The sequence below is a fragment of the Eurosta solidaginis genome, chromosome 5 (assembly GCF_040869045.1).
Source record: "Eurosta solidaginis isolate ZX-2024a chromosome 5, ASM4086904v1, whole genome shotgun sequence".
Taxonomy (NCBI): Eukaryota; Metazoa; Arthropoda; class Insecta; order Diptera; family Tephritidae; genus Eurosta; species Eurosta solidaginis.
In genome coordinates this window covers 498,760-516,330 of record NC_090323.1, presented here as the reverse complement: position 1 = coordinate 516,330, position 17,571 = coordinate 498,760, and the positions used below count along the sequence as shown (strand labels likewise).

At 37.4% G+C, this 17,571-nt stretch overlaps 1 protein-coding gene across 3 annotated transcripts in view; it reads left to right on the top strand.

Annotated features, from left to right (window-relative positions):
- The window catches only part of LOC137253493 (uncharacterized), a 39,515-nt gene that overhangs the window by 11,600 nt on the left and 10,344 nt on the right, over nucleotides 1–17,571 (top strand). For all 3 annotated transcript variants that reach the window (XM_067790492.1, XM_067790491.1, XM_067790490.1), the window contains exons 2-5: nucleotides 10,453–10,671; nucleotides 10,740–10,847; nucleotides 10,917–11,081; nucleotides 11,146–11,246. In XM_067790492.1, coding sequence (XP_067646593.1) covers nucleotides 10,551–10,671; nucleotides 10,740–10,847; nucleotides 10,917–11,081; nucleotides 11,146–11,246 — 495 coding nt within the window. In that variant the 5' untranslated portion in view covers nucleotides 10,453–10,550. The remainder of the gene's footprint in view (nucleotides 1–10,452; nucleotides 10,672–10,739; nucleotides 10,848–10,916; nucleotides 11,082–11,145; nucleotides 11,247–17,571) is intronic.

The following is a 17,571-nucleotide window of genomic DNA, read 5'->3' as shown; positions in this document are numbered from 1 at the left end:
GGCCGCGCTTATAAAATAACCCTGGGCTACGCCATGCCAATTCCGGGTGTGTGGTATAACCGTGGCTACCGCCACGGTGATGTCCTTCTGCGTAGTACACCCTTCTGCATAGAAGGACATCCGGACTTGGCATGGCGTAGCCCAGGGTTATTTTTTATAAGCGCGGCCGAAGGCCGCTTATGCAGAAAGGTGTTCTACGCAGAATTACTGTGCATCGCGCGATTTTTTATTCCAAATTTTCTATTTTTTTGTAAAATAAATAAATAGAGTTGAATGAAAAAGGTCCATTTTCCTCGTTGGTACTATTTAAAAATTTTTCATTGGTTGGAACAATTTAAAGCATCTGGTACCACCAAGCAAGCAGTGAATTAGATAAAATGGTTGTATGCTTGTGTTCGCGGAAAGTAAACAAATAAATCATTAAATTTTACAATAATACGCAAATTTAAACAAATGAAAATAGTTGTGTTCGTATGTAGATAAAAAGTGATAGTTATACCATGGTAACTTTAACTACTAATTACTAGTAAATTGTTAATAACAATTAAAAATTACTTATTGATTCTCGTTGGGGAACTCCCTGAGAACCTATGTGCAAAATTTCAAAGTTCAAACCCCTTTGGTTAACCAATAAAACCAATTGGTCCCTTAATGTATAGCCGACCCATAGAAACTGTTAGAAGAACGTCAAAGTTTGATAAAATTGTATTTTTAAGAAACTGAAATAACTCCCAACAAAAATGAAATAACCCCCAATGCCTGAATTACAAACAATGAAGTAAGTCCCAATAAAAATGAAATAACTCCCAATCTCAAAAAATTATGAAATAACTCCCAACGAAATTTTGTTGGGGATTATTTCATTTGGGAGTTATTTCATTATGAAATAATTGCCAGCAAAAATTATGAAATAAGTCCCAATGAATTGGGAGCTATTTCATAATGAAATAAGTCCCAATTTATATGGAAAATATTTGGGAGTTATTTAATTTTTTTGTTGGGAGTTATTGCATTGGGGAGTTATTTCACTGCACCGCAAATTTGTAGTGTAAACTTATCAAATTTACGTAAACCTTCTATGCATGTCTGACATTTGACTGTTAAACCTCCTAAATTTATCCGGTTAATAACTCTTTATAAGGTTAAATGAGTACCCTTATTGTAAAAACAGCCACAAAGAATATAAAATACTTTCTAAAGGAAGAAAACTTGCAAGTGCTTTCATATTAATAACATCGTACGTATGCACGTCTTACATATAAAATTTCAAAACACATTTTTGTACCTACCCAACAAACATTAAAAGGTCACAATTGTTAACGCCCAAAGTATTGTGGCACGGTGATTTCCAATGGTTAAGTTAGCGTAAATTAACAAATTCTTTGTTTTTTGCTTGGAAATATGTAGTAATAGCCAAAAATTTTTGACTGAGGTGTCTCCTTTTTTTTTCAAAATCTATAGAAAATAGTATAGATTCTTGAGAGCTTGCTCTTCTTACGAGATAGTTTAGGTTAGGAAATTGTGAAGCTGTTTACAAAAACTGTCTTCTTTTTATTTTAAGTTTTGTGGGATTTTCCTTAAAATATCAATAACAAGAAATAACCATTGTGAATGATAAGTAAGTGTGATATCTTCTGCATAGACGTCAAAATTCCAAAGTGATTGGATCACCTGATTTGTATTTGACTATCGCTGTCTCATTCTGTATCTCTTTTTATCAGCCGCTGAAGATAGGCGCCGCCATATTAAACACCCTGCCAAAACGCTAAAAAGTAGCCATATTGAACACCCTGTCAGGCATTTGACAGATAAGATATCACACTTAGTTATCATTCACAATGGAAATAACGTTTGAGGAGTAAAATAAGTAGACTATCATGTTTTTAGCATTATTTTCTCTCGAAATATCGTCAAAATAAAAAGGGAAGTACAAGAAAATAGTTTCTTTTTAAGTGCTTTTAAAGGTTAAATACTTAGCTTTCTATATTATTTAAAATTTTTTTGGCATTTTCCAATTACACCCTTATTCTAAGCTGGTAACAACACTCTTTTTACCGGTTACGAAAATGACAAACAAATTTTCGTATTCTGATTGCGGATGATAACGTTACGCGCAAAATAGGTGGTAACGTGTCGTTATGACGCAAAACTGCACGTGTTTGCTGAATATTTGTTTGAACGGAATAAACAAAAAAAATGTATTCATGTTAATGTACACGAATTTCTAAACAATATTAATGATTTTTAACACAAAATTTGGTTCACATTTCCATTTTATTCTCTATTGCGCATATTTGGTTTTCGACAGTATAGCCGTGCAGGCCAGAATCGCGGTTACAGGAGCTGGTAACGATTTTCGGTTACGTAATAAGGGCCAGTTAAACTTCCTTATTCCTAACGCCATAGCCGTAACCATGCCCATATCCATAACCATCTCCATTGTGATCGATTAATGGTGCCATAATGTTAAACAGCTGACATTTTCATAAAAATGAGGAAAACGCAAAAAATTACAAACATGTTCCACAAATAATAAGTCTCTTAGTCAAAACGTGTCCAAAACAATAAATAAAATATACAGAAAGTTAATAAATCCACCAACTCAAATATTTTTCGGTTATGGATATGGCGAAAAACCAAAAACCAATTGGTGCTATGGTATCGTTATGGCTTTAGCGTTATGGTATGGCACCGTTCATCGATTACATTGATTTCCATAAGGTTGATTCGATCAGCTGTTTTATTTGGTTATGGATAAATCACCATTAATTGTCCCTTTACTCCAGTAACGCATTTACCATTGCCGCTCAGAATCGGGGCGTTAATTTCAATTCATTCATGGTGTCATTTTCATTCATTTTCGGTTGTTTTCAGTATGCTTCTTAAACGCATTTATATATGTAAATGTGAACATATTTACAAAAGACAAACACACACATTTGTACATACATATGTATTGTATACATATATACATATATGTTTATATCGCACGACTAGAAAAAAGAGTTTAACTCAAAAATGCACCATATTCAGGAAAGGGAAAAAGTGATTGGCTTCATTGTAGGCGCTAATACAATTATTAGTTTTTACCTAGCCCTCTCTGGGTGAGATGTGGGAGCATTGTTTATTGGAGTATACAGATCGGTAGGTATTGAAGCGGGCAACCCAGGACTATGTATAATTTCAAAATATCGAATTTTTAACTTAGCTCCGTGTTGATCTAGGTGTGCGATATGTTTAAGCGTGTAGTCATATCGTCCCCGCCACGGTAAAAGCTGCCAACTCCATCCAACAAAATTTTACAGTAGAACGAAAATACTCCATGAATGAAAACCTTGAAATTTCAAAATGCATTGGAAATATATGGAGTTAGCAATTTTACATAATTTTGCAGCTAAAAGGTTTTATTTTAAGTAAATTTTAGCGATTCTGGACACTAAACACACACTTTTCGTTTACAACCATATGTGGAAATCGTCCCCCATTAATTCAGTGTAAAAGTAAAAAGTAAGTTAGCAGCTTTTACCGCGGTGTCGACGATATATACATGCCTATTTGCATATATATATATATGTACATACATATGTATACAAAATTAATAAATATAGGTCACAGCGGTTTTCCCTTCTATTTATACCTACTTTGTTCTATTTTAGTTTTCATACCATACTATACACACATATATACATATATGCATGCATACATTCATCCACACTATACTAACACATTTCTTGAGGTCACTCATTCAATGCTTTTGTAATTTCAAATAACACATACATACATTAGTACATGTTAGTAGTTCTAAACAAATATCTCATATTTCATTACCTATCGCTCATTTACTTCAATAGTGCCTTAAGTCAAAAAACATAATTTTGAGTTAATAATCATGATCCATGATCTATGCTGTATAAAAAAATCTTGATGAATGCGCAACATATGGCAGTCAAATTTTTTGAACGGCTCTCCTGAAAAGTTGTTTTATTTGAGTTTTGTATGAGACTATTGAAGTAAATGAGCGATACTTATGTATCTACTTTAGAACTTTATTGGCCCATTAACGTTACTTTGATTATCAATTTATATTTGTAAAAATTATATTTGTCATGTGTATTTTTTTTTTTTTTTGTAATAGAGTAAAAAGTATAAGCAGATAACCTGAAAAGCACGTTTCAATAGGTGGGTAGGCTGGAACAGGTTACCATTTTACTTAAATCATACTTCCAAATGATTCTGAGTAAAATATCCTACTAAATGGTGAATAAGGAGCGTAGTTACACATAACAAAATTTGACTAAGATAAATTCAAGAGATGCTTGGGGTTTTTCGAAAAATTTAGACTTCCCGGGTAACGTGGTATGAAATTTGTTCCGTCAAAGAACATTTTAAGGCGAAATTACAGAAAATAAACTAGAGTTATGGAAAAAAATACTGTACAATTTCCATGAAAAAGAAAGCCACAATTCGTACTTTCTAAAAATTCTCTTTAAAAATGTAGGTACGTAATGTGAAATGTGTGCATTTCTTAAAGTCTAAATGTTATGGCATTAATGCAACTGCGTTGGTATAAGTGTTATTCTCATGCAAGTTAGTAAAAAAAATATTTTAAAATTAAAGTCGACGACACGGTGTACTAAAGCTATGTATGTTTGTGTGTGGTAAGTACCCAACAGGCATTTCTGTAAATGTTTTGAAAAGTAACTTAAAGTAAACTTGCTGTTGTAGACGTTTTCCGTATTTAAAATATTTTAATTTTTTTTCAGAAAACATTTTATAAGCTTTGAGGGCAAATGTTAAATAATTTAGCTGTGAAAGTAAATTGTAAATGTTTACAAAAAAGACGAAAAAACTATTTGTCAATATTTTGCAAATTGGAAAATTTCAAATTATTTTTATAAACGTTTGTTCATGAGGGGGAATGGCTGCGTTTAAACCGTTTCCTGGATTCTCCTACAACCCATTATAATTGCAGCCATTCTTCATTTAATGTATGCATGAAATTCAGAATTAGTACATATATATTTGTTAATATTGTTAATATGAAATGATTGAAATAAAAATTATCATTTATAAAAAGTTTTGGGAAACCATTTTTTATTTTAGAATTTTCTGTGGGGTTTGCGTTTAACGTTTGTTGTAATAAGCAATTCGCTAGTTTAATTGTAAACAGATGTAACTCAAAATTTAAATTATTTGGAAAAACGCAAACAAAGTTTATTTTCGTAACAAGCTAATTAAAAAAATGATATTCAAAGACAGCAAAGCAAGTTTACATTTGAGTATTCTTGAGGGAAAATATGGCCAAATTGGAAGCATAACCTAGCCAACCGGCTATTTTAGATTATCATGATAGCTTGAAAAATGAAATTTTTTATTTACATCTGTTTAAAATAAAACGTGCGAATTATGCTGTGTGGTATGTCGTGACAAAAGGTAATTTAAAACATTGCAGTAGATACATATATTCAAAGTATACATACATAATAACAATAAGAAAAATTTGATAATTTCAACAGGAACAGATAAAGTAAGTTAAAACATTACACTTAAAGTTTAAACGTTAACAGGCAACTCATTAAACCTTATAAATTCCTTATAAAGTGTGTAAACGTATAAATTTATCTAGTGCGTATATTAACTGTCAAATTTAGTATGAAAAAGTAATTTACACAATTTGTATAAGTTTATGCGCACATTTCATCGTGTAAAGGCGGTAAACTCAAAGGAATGGGACATAACAGCCATCGGTTTCATCAGAAATCTCCAGCAAATCAGGAATACCTTTATAAAGACGTTGTAGTTTTGATTGTATAATAATCACACCTTTTGTGACAATAATTCAGCTGATCGACTTATAAGTGGAGAAAAGTGAAAACAAATTTAAAAAGGCAGTTCTTCATTGCAAAAATTTTGACATGTAGGCGCTTGGCATCTGACATATATAGCAATAAATGAAAAATTAAACATCACTGAGGGTAGTATTCCCAGGGCAGTGATACTTTGCAGGCAGATACACATCAATGTTGTGTATTGTTTATTGTATCACGAGCGGAATTGGAAAAGGGAGTGTGACACCTCCCATTCAAATTTGATTTCAATATCGTAGTTATGTCTGGTATACGGATTGATTCATATTCCTGGAACTTAGCACAGCTGTTAATATTGATAATGTCAAATTTTTAAGGAAAGTTGGGGTATATTAAAAAGACGGGTGCTGTATCTACCAAACAAATTCATATCTCCATTTGTCCGTAACCACGGAATCCGTGTATTCGCTATATGTTGCTAATATGGGAAGTCTAGCAAAAGAAAGTGCACTGATAGAAGTCGACTATCATATTGTCGGCTGGAAGTATGCTCCTTCCAAAAATTATTTTTTGAATCAGTTTGATAGAGCATGAATCAGGCAAAACAGTAACAGCAACTAAGTTAAAACCCTAAAGAATAGGATTGAGAGGCAGACAAATGGATTAGGGATGGACAAGAGTTATAAGAAAAATGGAACACGGAGTGTAAGATAATGGGAAATAAATATATGGAGCTATCAGCTTTTGATAATTTTGTTGGAGTAAGAAGCTTTTTGTTGAAGTAATTCTTAGCGATTCTGGACAATAACACGCACTTTTTTTAGCACTATGTGCAGAAGTCGTCATCCATTCAATTATTATCAAAGAGTTGTTTTGAGTGAAAAGTGGAGTTAGCAGCTTTTTCCGCGACATCGACGATATGTACATAAATTCATATGTACTCTAAAAACTTACAAAAGCACATACAAAATAGGAAAATAAAAATGTATCTGCATTGTTGTCATGGTGAATATCAAACTACGAAATCGTGTGAGTCAAACAAAAGTTGCGTTCCAATGAAGCGTGATCCAGATACGGATATAAATTTAACATGCAAATGCAACAACAACGCTGTGATCCTGATATCTATCTGGATCAGTTTCGGATCAACATGGTGGGTCTGTTGATTGGGTTTTTGTGGAAAATGTTTGACAACATAACCTCTCTGTTTTTGGTAGCACTTACAGTCATATGCACTAGGGCATCCGATATTTAACATATTTTTTCCACTCGAAAACCCATACATTTGAACTTTATGTCTGAAAACTAATTATTAAGGCTATAAAATAATTAAATTGCATTTTGATGATGGAAAAACTATACATTATTAATATGAAAAATACAAGAAGCCCAACATAATGTGCAAATGTTTTTTGCACAAAGTTCCTGACAGAAGTAAAATGTTTATTATCAGCCTTGGGACGAAAGTTATTTAGTTCAAAGCATTTCTTTTGGTACCTCTCCCGACATTTTTGGACGTGTTTTAACTGCCGACCCCTTTGTTAATCAGTACTCTAGCTTTTTAAGTGCCAAATCCTATACATTTTATATGGAAAATTGTATTTGTGGCATGGTTTAAAGAACTAATAATACTAGTTATTAGTTTGATAATTTGTTTCAACTTTTTAAGTAAAATTTTATGAAGCGATTCAGGGAAAAAAGTTGAAAATAACAGGCATCCTATTATGGGTACACATTCGTTGGGTGGTGCCAACTCTCATAGTACTGATCCTGATCGTTCCAATGAGATTTTATCGTGATCCAGAGCTCGATGACTCAATGGAACGATACTAAATACTCATGATAGAATTATCAGTAAGCTGCATTGGTAGCAATCATATTTACTACGTATGTGTATTATACCTGTGTATGTTTGAAGTAGAATATCAAAAGGTTTTGACTAGGCCCTTACGTATATGTTAATTTGAAGGATAATTTAAATGTGGGCACACATAAACTAACGGAGTTAGCAACGTGGATCTGCAATATAGATAATCCTCGTGTTCCAATGGTACAAGAACCAGATACGGATAGAGATTTGACATGCAAATGCAACAACAATGTGACCATATGGTATTTGGTTCATGTACCATTGGAACACGAGGAATATGTACATACATATGTATGTATGTAAAAACCAAAATAAATTAGCACAATCACAACAGCTGATTGCTATTTACGATGTACGTGAACTTATATTTCTTGTTTAAAGGGCGAATTAATGGTGTTCATGTCACACCTATGCATCTCTATTTTAAGGCCGAATTAATGGTGACTTATAACCATAAATCCATAACCAGATAAAACAGCTGATCGAACCTACCTTAAGGAAATCAATGTAATCGAGTTAGCGTTATGGTATGGCACCATTAATCGATTACATTGATTTCCATAATGTAGGTTCGATCAGCTGTTTTATCTGGTTATGGCTTTATGGTTATAAGTCACCATTAATTCGGCCTTAAAATAGAGATGCATAGGTGTGACATGAACACGTTCTGCAATTTATGTTCACTGATTATAAATACCCCAATAAACATGATTGATCAATCTCAATTTAAGATGCATGCAGAACTAATCTTATTCACAAATGTCAAACGTTAGTCTTCATATGAGCCTTAAATAAACATTGATATTGTTCTCAAACTAAAAGGCACTTTCCATACACGACCAGAACTACATATATGGAATGGAGAAAGATAATATAGTGAGCATTTGTTGGTGATATTGTGCTCATAAATCAATAACACAATTTATCATAATTCACAATGGAGCTTGTAAAAATAATAGAAATGCTCGTCTCAAATGTTGAAAATTAACGTATGCAAATTTTTTTTGTCTCGAATGATAATCAACACCGAAAATCAAAGTAAGAATTACAATTTTTCTCAACCTTTCAGATGTTTGCTTCTGTTGTTTATAAGGACGATGGCAAACATATGTATGATTTAGGATTGTTACAGAGCTTCGATTCCAATAAGTCTGAGCTTCCGATTGATTTAAACTTCCGATTCTAGTTCCGTCTGCTGTAGGTATAACGGAAGTCGATCGGTAGAAAAGCTTGTTAACAAAATTTATAGATTTTACAGAAATATTTTTCGCCAATTATCTAAGTTTCCTGGAGAAAATATTACCTTCCGTAACCACTGATTGAAAAACTTTAATATCATATGATATATGTATGTGTCTCTAGTAAAGATTTCGATAAAGAAAATTTTTAAGTTCCGGTAAACTCACTAGTATACATTTCTCACACCTGGATCCAAACAGCGATAAACTCAAAAAATCGGAATATTCAGAAAACGCGAAATACTAACTGCCACCTCCATATGTGCAAACGCAATTTTAATTTTTTACTAACCTTTTCTCGCTGGTTAGTGGAGGTGTTAATAAATCGAGTATATAGTACGAAAGGTGTTGAGTTGGGAAGGCCGGGGGTACTTATAAATTAGAAATTCAGATTTTTGATTCGGTTCTTTTTATATATATGTATGTAGGTATGCGATATGTAAATTAAAATACATTTGTTATTTCTTAGTCGGAATTAAGTAGTTACTGAGAGTCAGTTGCAGCTATTTTGACAGTTAGCCCACAGAAAATTATGTCAAAGGCGCTTAACTTACTTAATTTGTACTATGAATATGCCATCGACACATTTAAATATATCATAGCTTGCACACCCGAAGTAGTTCTCTTATGAACTTAAGTTATATCATTCTAATATGGGCATTTCCTACAAATTGTTTAGAGAATTTGTATTACATAAATGGGAACTCTTACCTTCGCCGTTATTTTATAACATTTTTACCTTTTATAGTATTATAAAATGTTAAACATATAAGTAAATATTTACGTACTACGATCGGTGAAATAATATATATAAATCCTTTTCCCCTCTGGCTTTTTGAAAGTACTGTTCAGGACTTAGAAAACTTTAGAACGTAAAAATTTTAAATCTTAATTTTACTGGTGAATTTTTTATTTTGAATTTGTCTGCTCTTAAGCAAACAGTACTCAAGTGACGGGACAAGTAACATCATAGATACTTTAGAAAAGTGCTCTTAAGCGGAATTGCCCCTCGGCAAACGTCAACAATTTCCTAAAGGAATCAAGAATAATGCTATTTGTCTGTAAAACGAAAATCGCGAGAGGGCACATCTGACAATTTCAGTTGAAAGCTGAAATTTATAAACGATAACTTTCCGAGGCTTAAACAACGTTTTCACCATATATGTAATACTCCTATATTGCTAATAGAAAATGCTCGCAATGTGTTTTGAATTCAAAATCAAAACAAGACAGCCTATAAAATTTTTGTAATTGTAGCAGCATAAGTGTGACAAGAAAATATTCTAATTTAGGTACATTCGATTATTGAATACAAAAACAAAAACGTTTAAACAGCAATATATCGGCACTCTGATGTTTGGGAATGTACCTAGACTTTTGTAGCAATATAGGAGTATTGCATATATGGTTTTCACTATACCAAATAAAAAAAATTTATTTGGTTCATGTTCATCATTATGTATGCTAGCAAATTAGTTTTATAATAATAATGTATATTATATATAAGGCAAAATTTTCCTTTTTTCTGTTTTATTAGAATACCGAAGTCCTCTTTTTTTCGAAGCTACTATACCAGATATTCACATGAGCATATGTATATGTATACATGATAAAAACTATGCAGATGTTTAAAAGATGGCGAAATCACGAAACGCACTTTACGCTGCTGGAGTAACTTGTTTGGGATTTCTGTGCTTTGCCTTAGCATCAGCTGCTATAGGGTTACCCATCTGGGGTTACTACGACAGCCCTCGAGGTACTTTAGCTAACACATTTCCCCTCATAACTTGAATATTAATATTTGCAATTATTACTATTTTTCAGGTGGGTATGATTTCGATCGAGGATATTTTGGCCCTTTTAAAGTATGCAAGCAGCTAACATATAATAGGGAAAAATGCGGTAAAGATGTTTCTAAATTTCGGCTGTCAAGTAGGTCTTTGCATACATATGTACATTTCATTTACAAAAAATAAACTTTCCTTATATTGGCCTTTTTAGCGGCAGTTAATGTAAGTGGTCTATTGGCTGTTGCCAGTTCCGCGAGTTTGGGTGTTTTCTGCGTTCTGTCAATAATACAAATAGCAATGATATCTTCAAGGGAAAAAGTAGTGATGCAGTACACCACATTGGTGATATTTAAGATGATATTGGCACTCATTGCATGTGAGTAAATAAATATATTGATCCATTTTAGAACACTAATTCGCTTTTTGCATATGTATAACAGGTTTACTGGCCATAATTGCTACCATAATGTTCGCTTTGCAAATTGACGAGTCGGAAAAGTATGGCTTCAAAATATCTAGAGGCGTATCATTTTATTTACAGGTAAACAGGCTTAGGAAAAACTTCGTCTCTCTAAAGTTCTTTTGCAGTGCCCAGCTCTCAAGAAATTTATACTACTAAATTCTAAAGATTTTTAGCCAAAAGTTTACACGGCAACTCTGGCTTTGCCTAGAAAAAGTTTATTGTACATCGTTTCTTAAAAAAAAAACGACGGTTTGGACGGTAAACAAACAAAAAAGTTAAAAATACATCTATCTATAAATCTTATAAAATTAAACGGAAAAAGCTTATTAAAATTATGTAGATAGACCAAATTTAGGGCAGAACAACGTCTGACGGGTCTGCTAGTATATACATATTTTAAAATCCATGGTATAAAAAGAAGGTAGTTTCAGTCAAAATTTTTTGACATATTTGGAGAGTTTTGAAGTTTCATAACGTTTGTTGTTTTGCTAGAAGCGTTGCCATACCATTACTGTTTAAGGCGAAATTGTGTTTTTTCGGGATAGAAATTTCCTTCAGGATGAAAACGCGATGGTCATCTGAGACAATAATAATATGCTTTAGCACGATTTATGTGCATACATATCTATTGAGAATCAGTAAAACATGCAATTTTATTGAAAAATTGTGGATAATGACTCATATCTTTATTAGAGCTTGACCCCTAGACAGAAAAAAATACACGAAAAATCCTGTTGTTCTTGCATGGCTCTATTATCATACCTCTACAGTGGATATTTCTCAAGGCATGTTGAGAAAAAGTGTACGTCCAAAGTCTGCAGGTAGTGGTAGGTGTTTAATTTGTTAGGTTTGTGGGACTCCACATCCATGTCAATGCTAAAAGGGCACATAATATGTATAGGCGGGGCTTTCCCCAAGGTGCCTGGTACAACGGGCAAAAGAACTCTCATAACTAGTGGTAACCTGCAGAGCTACAGGGCATGTGGACTTGTAGCCAATTTATTCAATTTCAATTTCATAAAAATTGCGTTTACGTATGCTACACTCTTTAGAAATTGCGGTTTCGGTTTATAAGGACCTCCTTTGGGCAATCAATTGACAAACGTGTATATTTTGTCAACATGTTCTGAGCATATGTACGGACACTTAATAAGGCTATATTCCCTTTCTTTTACCAAAAAATGTGTTTGTGTGATTGTTCGCTGTGAACTGTGCGCGCTAATTGCTTTTGAGTGAGGCATGATGCGACACATACATACGTACATATATAGCATTCGCTGCGTTATTTAACTTCGGGCGTAGGTTTATAGGTATGTATGGATGTACATCACTACGCAGTATAAAACAAAGTCGCTTTTTCTGTCGCTATGTCCCTTCGAATGCTTAAACCTTTAAAAATACGCATCGGATTTTGATGCGCTTTTTTTTAATAGATAAAGACTGATTGAAGAGGAAGGAACGGATGAACATATTTGGCTGAAAATTGGTGGAGGGGTAGCATAGAACCAGGAGACAGACAGAGGAGGTCAAAACGTGGACCTGGGTAGGTAGGTAGGTTGAACTGGCCGGTCCATGAGGACCTCACATAGACTGATTGAGTCCGTAGTGTTACCAGAAGTTTGTTTTAACGACCAAACTGAAAAACCCTATCAAAAACCAGGACCTATGTTATAAAATAACTCCGTCCTCTTGGCAAATACTAGAAGCTTCCTAGGACTTAAGCCACTTGCTGCTTCTAGATCTGACAGCTGTATCACTCCTAATAGCTGGAGTATTAGCCTGGCAAGTGCAGGGCACGAGCACAGAACGTGCTCGATCGTTTCCTCCTCCAACCTGCACTTCCTACACCTGCTATCACTGACCAAGCCTAATTTAAAGGCATGTGACGCCAGAAGGCAGTGTCCAGTCAGAATACCCGTCATGAGTCTACAGTCCTCTCTTTTTAATGATAGAAGCAACTGTGTTAGTCTAAGGTTGTAAGACCTACACATAATCTTCGACACTTTACAGCCCCGCGCGTGAACCCACGCCTTTCCTGCTTGGTCGATCATGTGCACCTCTCGCCTTCGCTTAATCTCGCCCAATCTAATTGGGACGTCTACTGAGCAAGCTTCAAGGGATGCGCCCTTTTTAGCTAATTCGTCCGCTTTTTCATTCCCATCTATTCCCATATGCCCTGGGACCCAATATAGATGTATGCTTCTCCCTGTCCCGATTCTCTCCAGAGACTGCTTACACTCTAACACGCATTTAGATGCTGTGCTATGCGAGATTATTGCCTTAATTGCTGCTTGACTGTCAATATAAAAGTTAACACGGTTGCAGCTTAAGCTATTCTCTTCCAGGGTTTCTACTGCTTTGGTTACGGCTAATATTTCCGCTTGGAAAACGCTACAGTAATCCGGCAGCCTGTAGGATCTGCTTAATTCCGGATCAGCGCAGTATACCGCAGACCCTACTCCTTCCACTATTTTGGAACCATCGGTGTACACATGTATCGCCTCGTCCGCCATTTGCGCACCCTTGCGCCAACCGTCCACCTCTATTGTGGCCTTAAGATCTCCCTCAAAGTGCAGGTAGGGAATCATGTAGTCTGTTCGTCTTGTGACTGAGGACGCTATACTACTATGGCCATATGGTCGGCGCTCAAGCTGCCCCGAAGCATCGAGCCTAGTTGCGGTCGTTAACGCTTTGTTCTTTGCTACCAGGTCTACAGGGGAATGTGCAGAATGGCATACAGTGCAGCCGTCGGGGTTGTTTTCAGGGCTCCCGTAATGCAAAGCATCGATAGTCTGCATACCCCCTCTAATTTTTTGAGGTATGTTGTTTTTTGTGTGGCTTTCCACCAAACAAGAACTCCATAGTATAGAATAGGGCTTACAATCGCTGTAAAAACCCAATGAGAAAGAGAGGGCGATAGGCCCCACATACACCCCAGCATTCTTTTACATGCATAGAGTGCCGTTGAGGCCTTCTTGACCCTCTCCTCCACGTTGAGCTTCCATGACAGCTTACTGTCTAGGATGATTCCTAGATATTTTGTGCAAGGTTTCTCCTGTAAGGTCACCGCTCCTAACTTAGGCCTGGTCCAATTTGGGACCTTGTACCTCTTTGTAAACAAGACCATATCCGTCTTCTCCGCATTGACTTTCAGCCCGACATTAGATGCCCAGGTATGAATATCCCGAAGCGCCCGATCCATCAAAGAACTAATCGTTGGAAGGCATTTTCCACTTATGAAAATTGCAACGTCATCTGCGTAAGCCGTAAGTTTTACGGGTCCCTCATCGAATCGCCTGAGCAGTTGGTTGATGACCAGTGTCCACAGCAGAGGTGATAGCACCCCTCCCTGCGGCGTGCCCCTGTCCACTGATTTCGTGGCCTCGTACAATCCCCATTGTGATGTAATCTTTCTGCAATTTAACATGCAGCCGATCCATCTGATTAAGGCAGGATGTACTTTAATGTAATTAAGACCATCCATAATCGCCCATTTTGCAACATTATTGAAAGCCCCGGCAATGTCCAAGAAGACTCCTAGAGCATACTCCTTATATTCCAGGGATTTCTCTATGCTTATTACCACCCTATGCAATGCGGTGTCTACCGACTTGCCTTTGGTGTACGCATGCTGTGTTGTGGAGAGCAGCTTTTCATCCACGTTGGACTTTATGTACACATCTATCAGCCTCTCAAAGGTTTTGAGCAGAAATGATGTTAAGCTAATGGGTCTATAGTCTTTGGGATACACGTGACCGATCTTTCCCGCCTTTGGTAGAAAAGCTACACGAGCAGTTCTCCAAGAGTGCGGTACATGATTCAGTCTTATGCACCCATCCAATATTATTTTAAGCCATTCCACGACCGCCCTACTTGAGACTTGTAGCATGGCCGGGAATATACCATCTGGGCCCGGCGATTTAAACTTAGAAAACGTCTTCACTGCCCACTCGATCTTGGTATCGGTCACCAAGCCCGACACCACTAGCTCCGTGATCGAAGTGTGAGTGATGTCTGCTGGTTCTTCTAAACCGTCTCCCGATGGGAAATGTGTATCGAGAAGCACCTCAAGGGATTCCTCACTATCACGTGACCATTCCCCGTTCTCTTTCTTTATTAGTCCCTGGACTATGTTTCCCTTTGCTAGGACTTTTTTCAACCGTGCTGTTTCACTGGAGCACTCTATGTCCGTACAGAAACTTTTCCATGAGTTTCTCTTCGCCCTGGTAATTTCACGCTTGTAGATCCTCAGTAGATCCCTGTACTCGTCCCGACACGCTTCGCTTTCCGCGGTCTTTGCGAGTTTAAACATTTCTTTTACCTGTCTTCTTAGAAGACTCAGCTCATTGCTCCACCATGGCGACTTTGCTTTTCCTCTGAATCTTCTTAGAGGGCAAGCTTTGTTATACGCAGTCATAAGCGTCCTTGTTAGGAATTCATTCGACTCCTCCAGTTCCTCTACATTAGCAACCTCTTTGGGTTTTCCCAGTTTCGTTTCTACATGTTTCTGGAATTTAGTCCAATTCGTTGCCCTAGGGTTTCTAAAGGTTCCTCCCTTCTCTACCCTCTTTAGTGGGATGCTGAAGCTTATATACGCATGGTCGGAGAAGGATGGTCTATCGAGAACCATCCAATCATACCGGAGCTCAATGTAATATCCAGAACATTGCTGGATGTTGGACCAATGTATGTAGGAACATTTCCCCTGTTGACTATCTGCAAATTGGTTTGCAGGATGTAACAAAATAGAGATTCGCCTCTCTCGTTCATATCTGCTCCTCCCCACGCATTGTGGTGCGCATTTGCATCTGCGCCTATGACCAACCGCCCTTTGCGCCCTTCCTCCTGTACCAGCCTTTTGCACTCCATCGGTGGAACCTCCGCAGCATGGGCCATGTAGCAGGACGCCAGGATAAATGCCTGCTTATTCTTTTGCTCAACGGCCACCGCTACGAGATCCTCGGTGGTGTAATTAGGCAGCATATATGAATGCAGCTGTTTCCTTACCATTACTACAGCTCGCACCCGTCCTTCCGTTTGTGCGTAGTAAACGCCAAACCCGCGCGCGCTAAGTCCAGAAACCTTTCCTCCCGATGGGAGCCACGGCTCCTGGATCAGCGCCACGTCAAACGAACCCTCCTCAAGGGTTAGGAGGAGTTCGCTCGACGCCACTTTACTGTGTTGGAGGTTTATCTGTAGGACTCGCAGCACCATTGGGCTGTTTGTCCCCCTCCAGCACCTTCGTCTTGACGTCGTCGTCCTCCTCTTGCCCTTTTGGTTTAGAGTATTCGAGGCCCCCTTCAGCCCCTCGTGAATGTTGTGCCGTGTGTTCCTCTGTGCGAGTCACAGCACCATTTAGCGGTTGGTCCTCTTCTAGCACGTTCGTGGTGACGTCGGGGACCTCCACCTGTCTTTTTTCCCTTAGGCTTCTGAGGTCCTTTTCGACTTCGCCCACTTCCAGCGTGTTAGGATTTTTATCCTCGGGACTTCTTTTCCTGAGTCGCATGTAAATTTTGCCAGTGCCAAAGGACATTTTGCCAAGCTGCGTATACAAAATATCCTCCGCCTGCTTGTTTATTTGGAAGATGTAGAACTGACCATCCTCGGTAGGCCGAGATACAGTAAGTACCTTCCAATCCTGTGTCGGTATGTTCGGATTCTGATTCTGCAGAAGTCGCAGTGTATCCTCCGACTTCATCACGCATGGTATCCATACCTTAACTTTTGGTACCGTGGGGATTTGCGCTTTATCCACCACCTCAAACCACGCGTTCGTGCCTTGCCTTTGGAGGTTTGGAACGACTTCCTCCAGCCACCGCAAGCTCGCGATGTTGTCGCACGCTATCATCTTCACACCATTATACCATCCCCCCGAATCAAAGGTTGGAAGGGGCTTACTCCCGCATCATCTTAAGCATTAAGCTAATAAGCTCCCTTTCCACAGATCTCCACCTTTCAGTAGTCATTTGTCCGAACGGACTGCTACGATCAACCAGCGCCACAGTCAGTGACTGCTTTGCCACATCACTCATCTTCTCGGGAAAAGCAGGAGTCTTAGTGTTATCTCCCTTTGGAACCTCCGAGAACACCGGAGTCTTCGCGTTAACTCCCTTTAGCGCCTCCGAGAAAGCCGGAGTCTTAGCGTTATCTCCCTTTGGCTTATCTCCTACTTCCGTAGTTGGAACTTCCCTCTGACTGGCAGCTTTCGAGGTAGTTGCTACCTCGCTATTGGAACCCATCTGTCTTACAGCTTTGGGCCTACTTGTCTTGTCTATGCGACTGCCCTGCCTCGCGGCTCTAGGACTGGGTCCTTTCTGCCTCTTGAAAGCAGGCTTGTCGCCTTCTGCCTAACGTTGCCTCTTCATTCTGCCATTCGACGCTTCTTCCTCCTCGTACCGGTTGC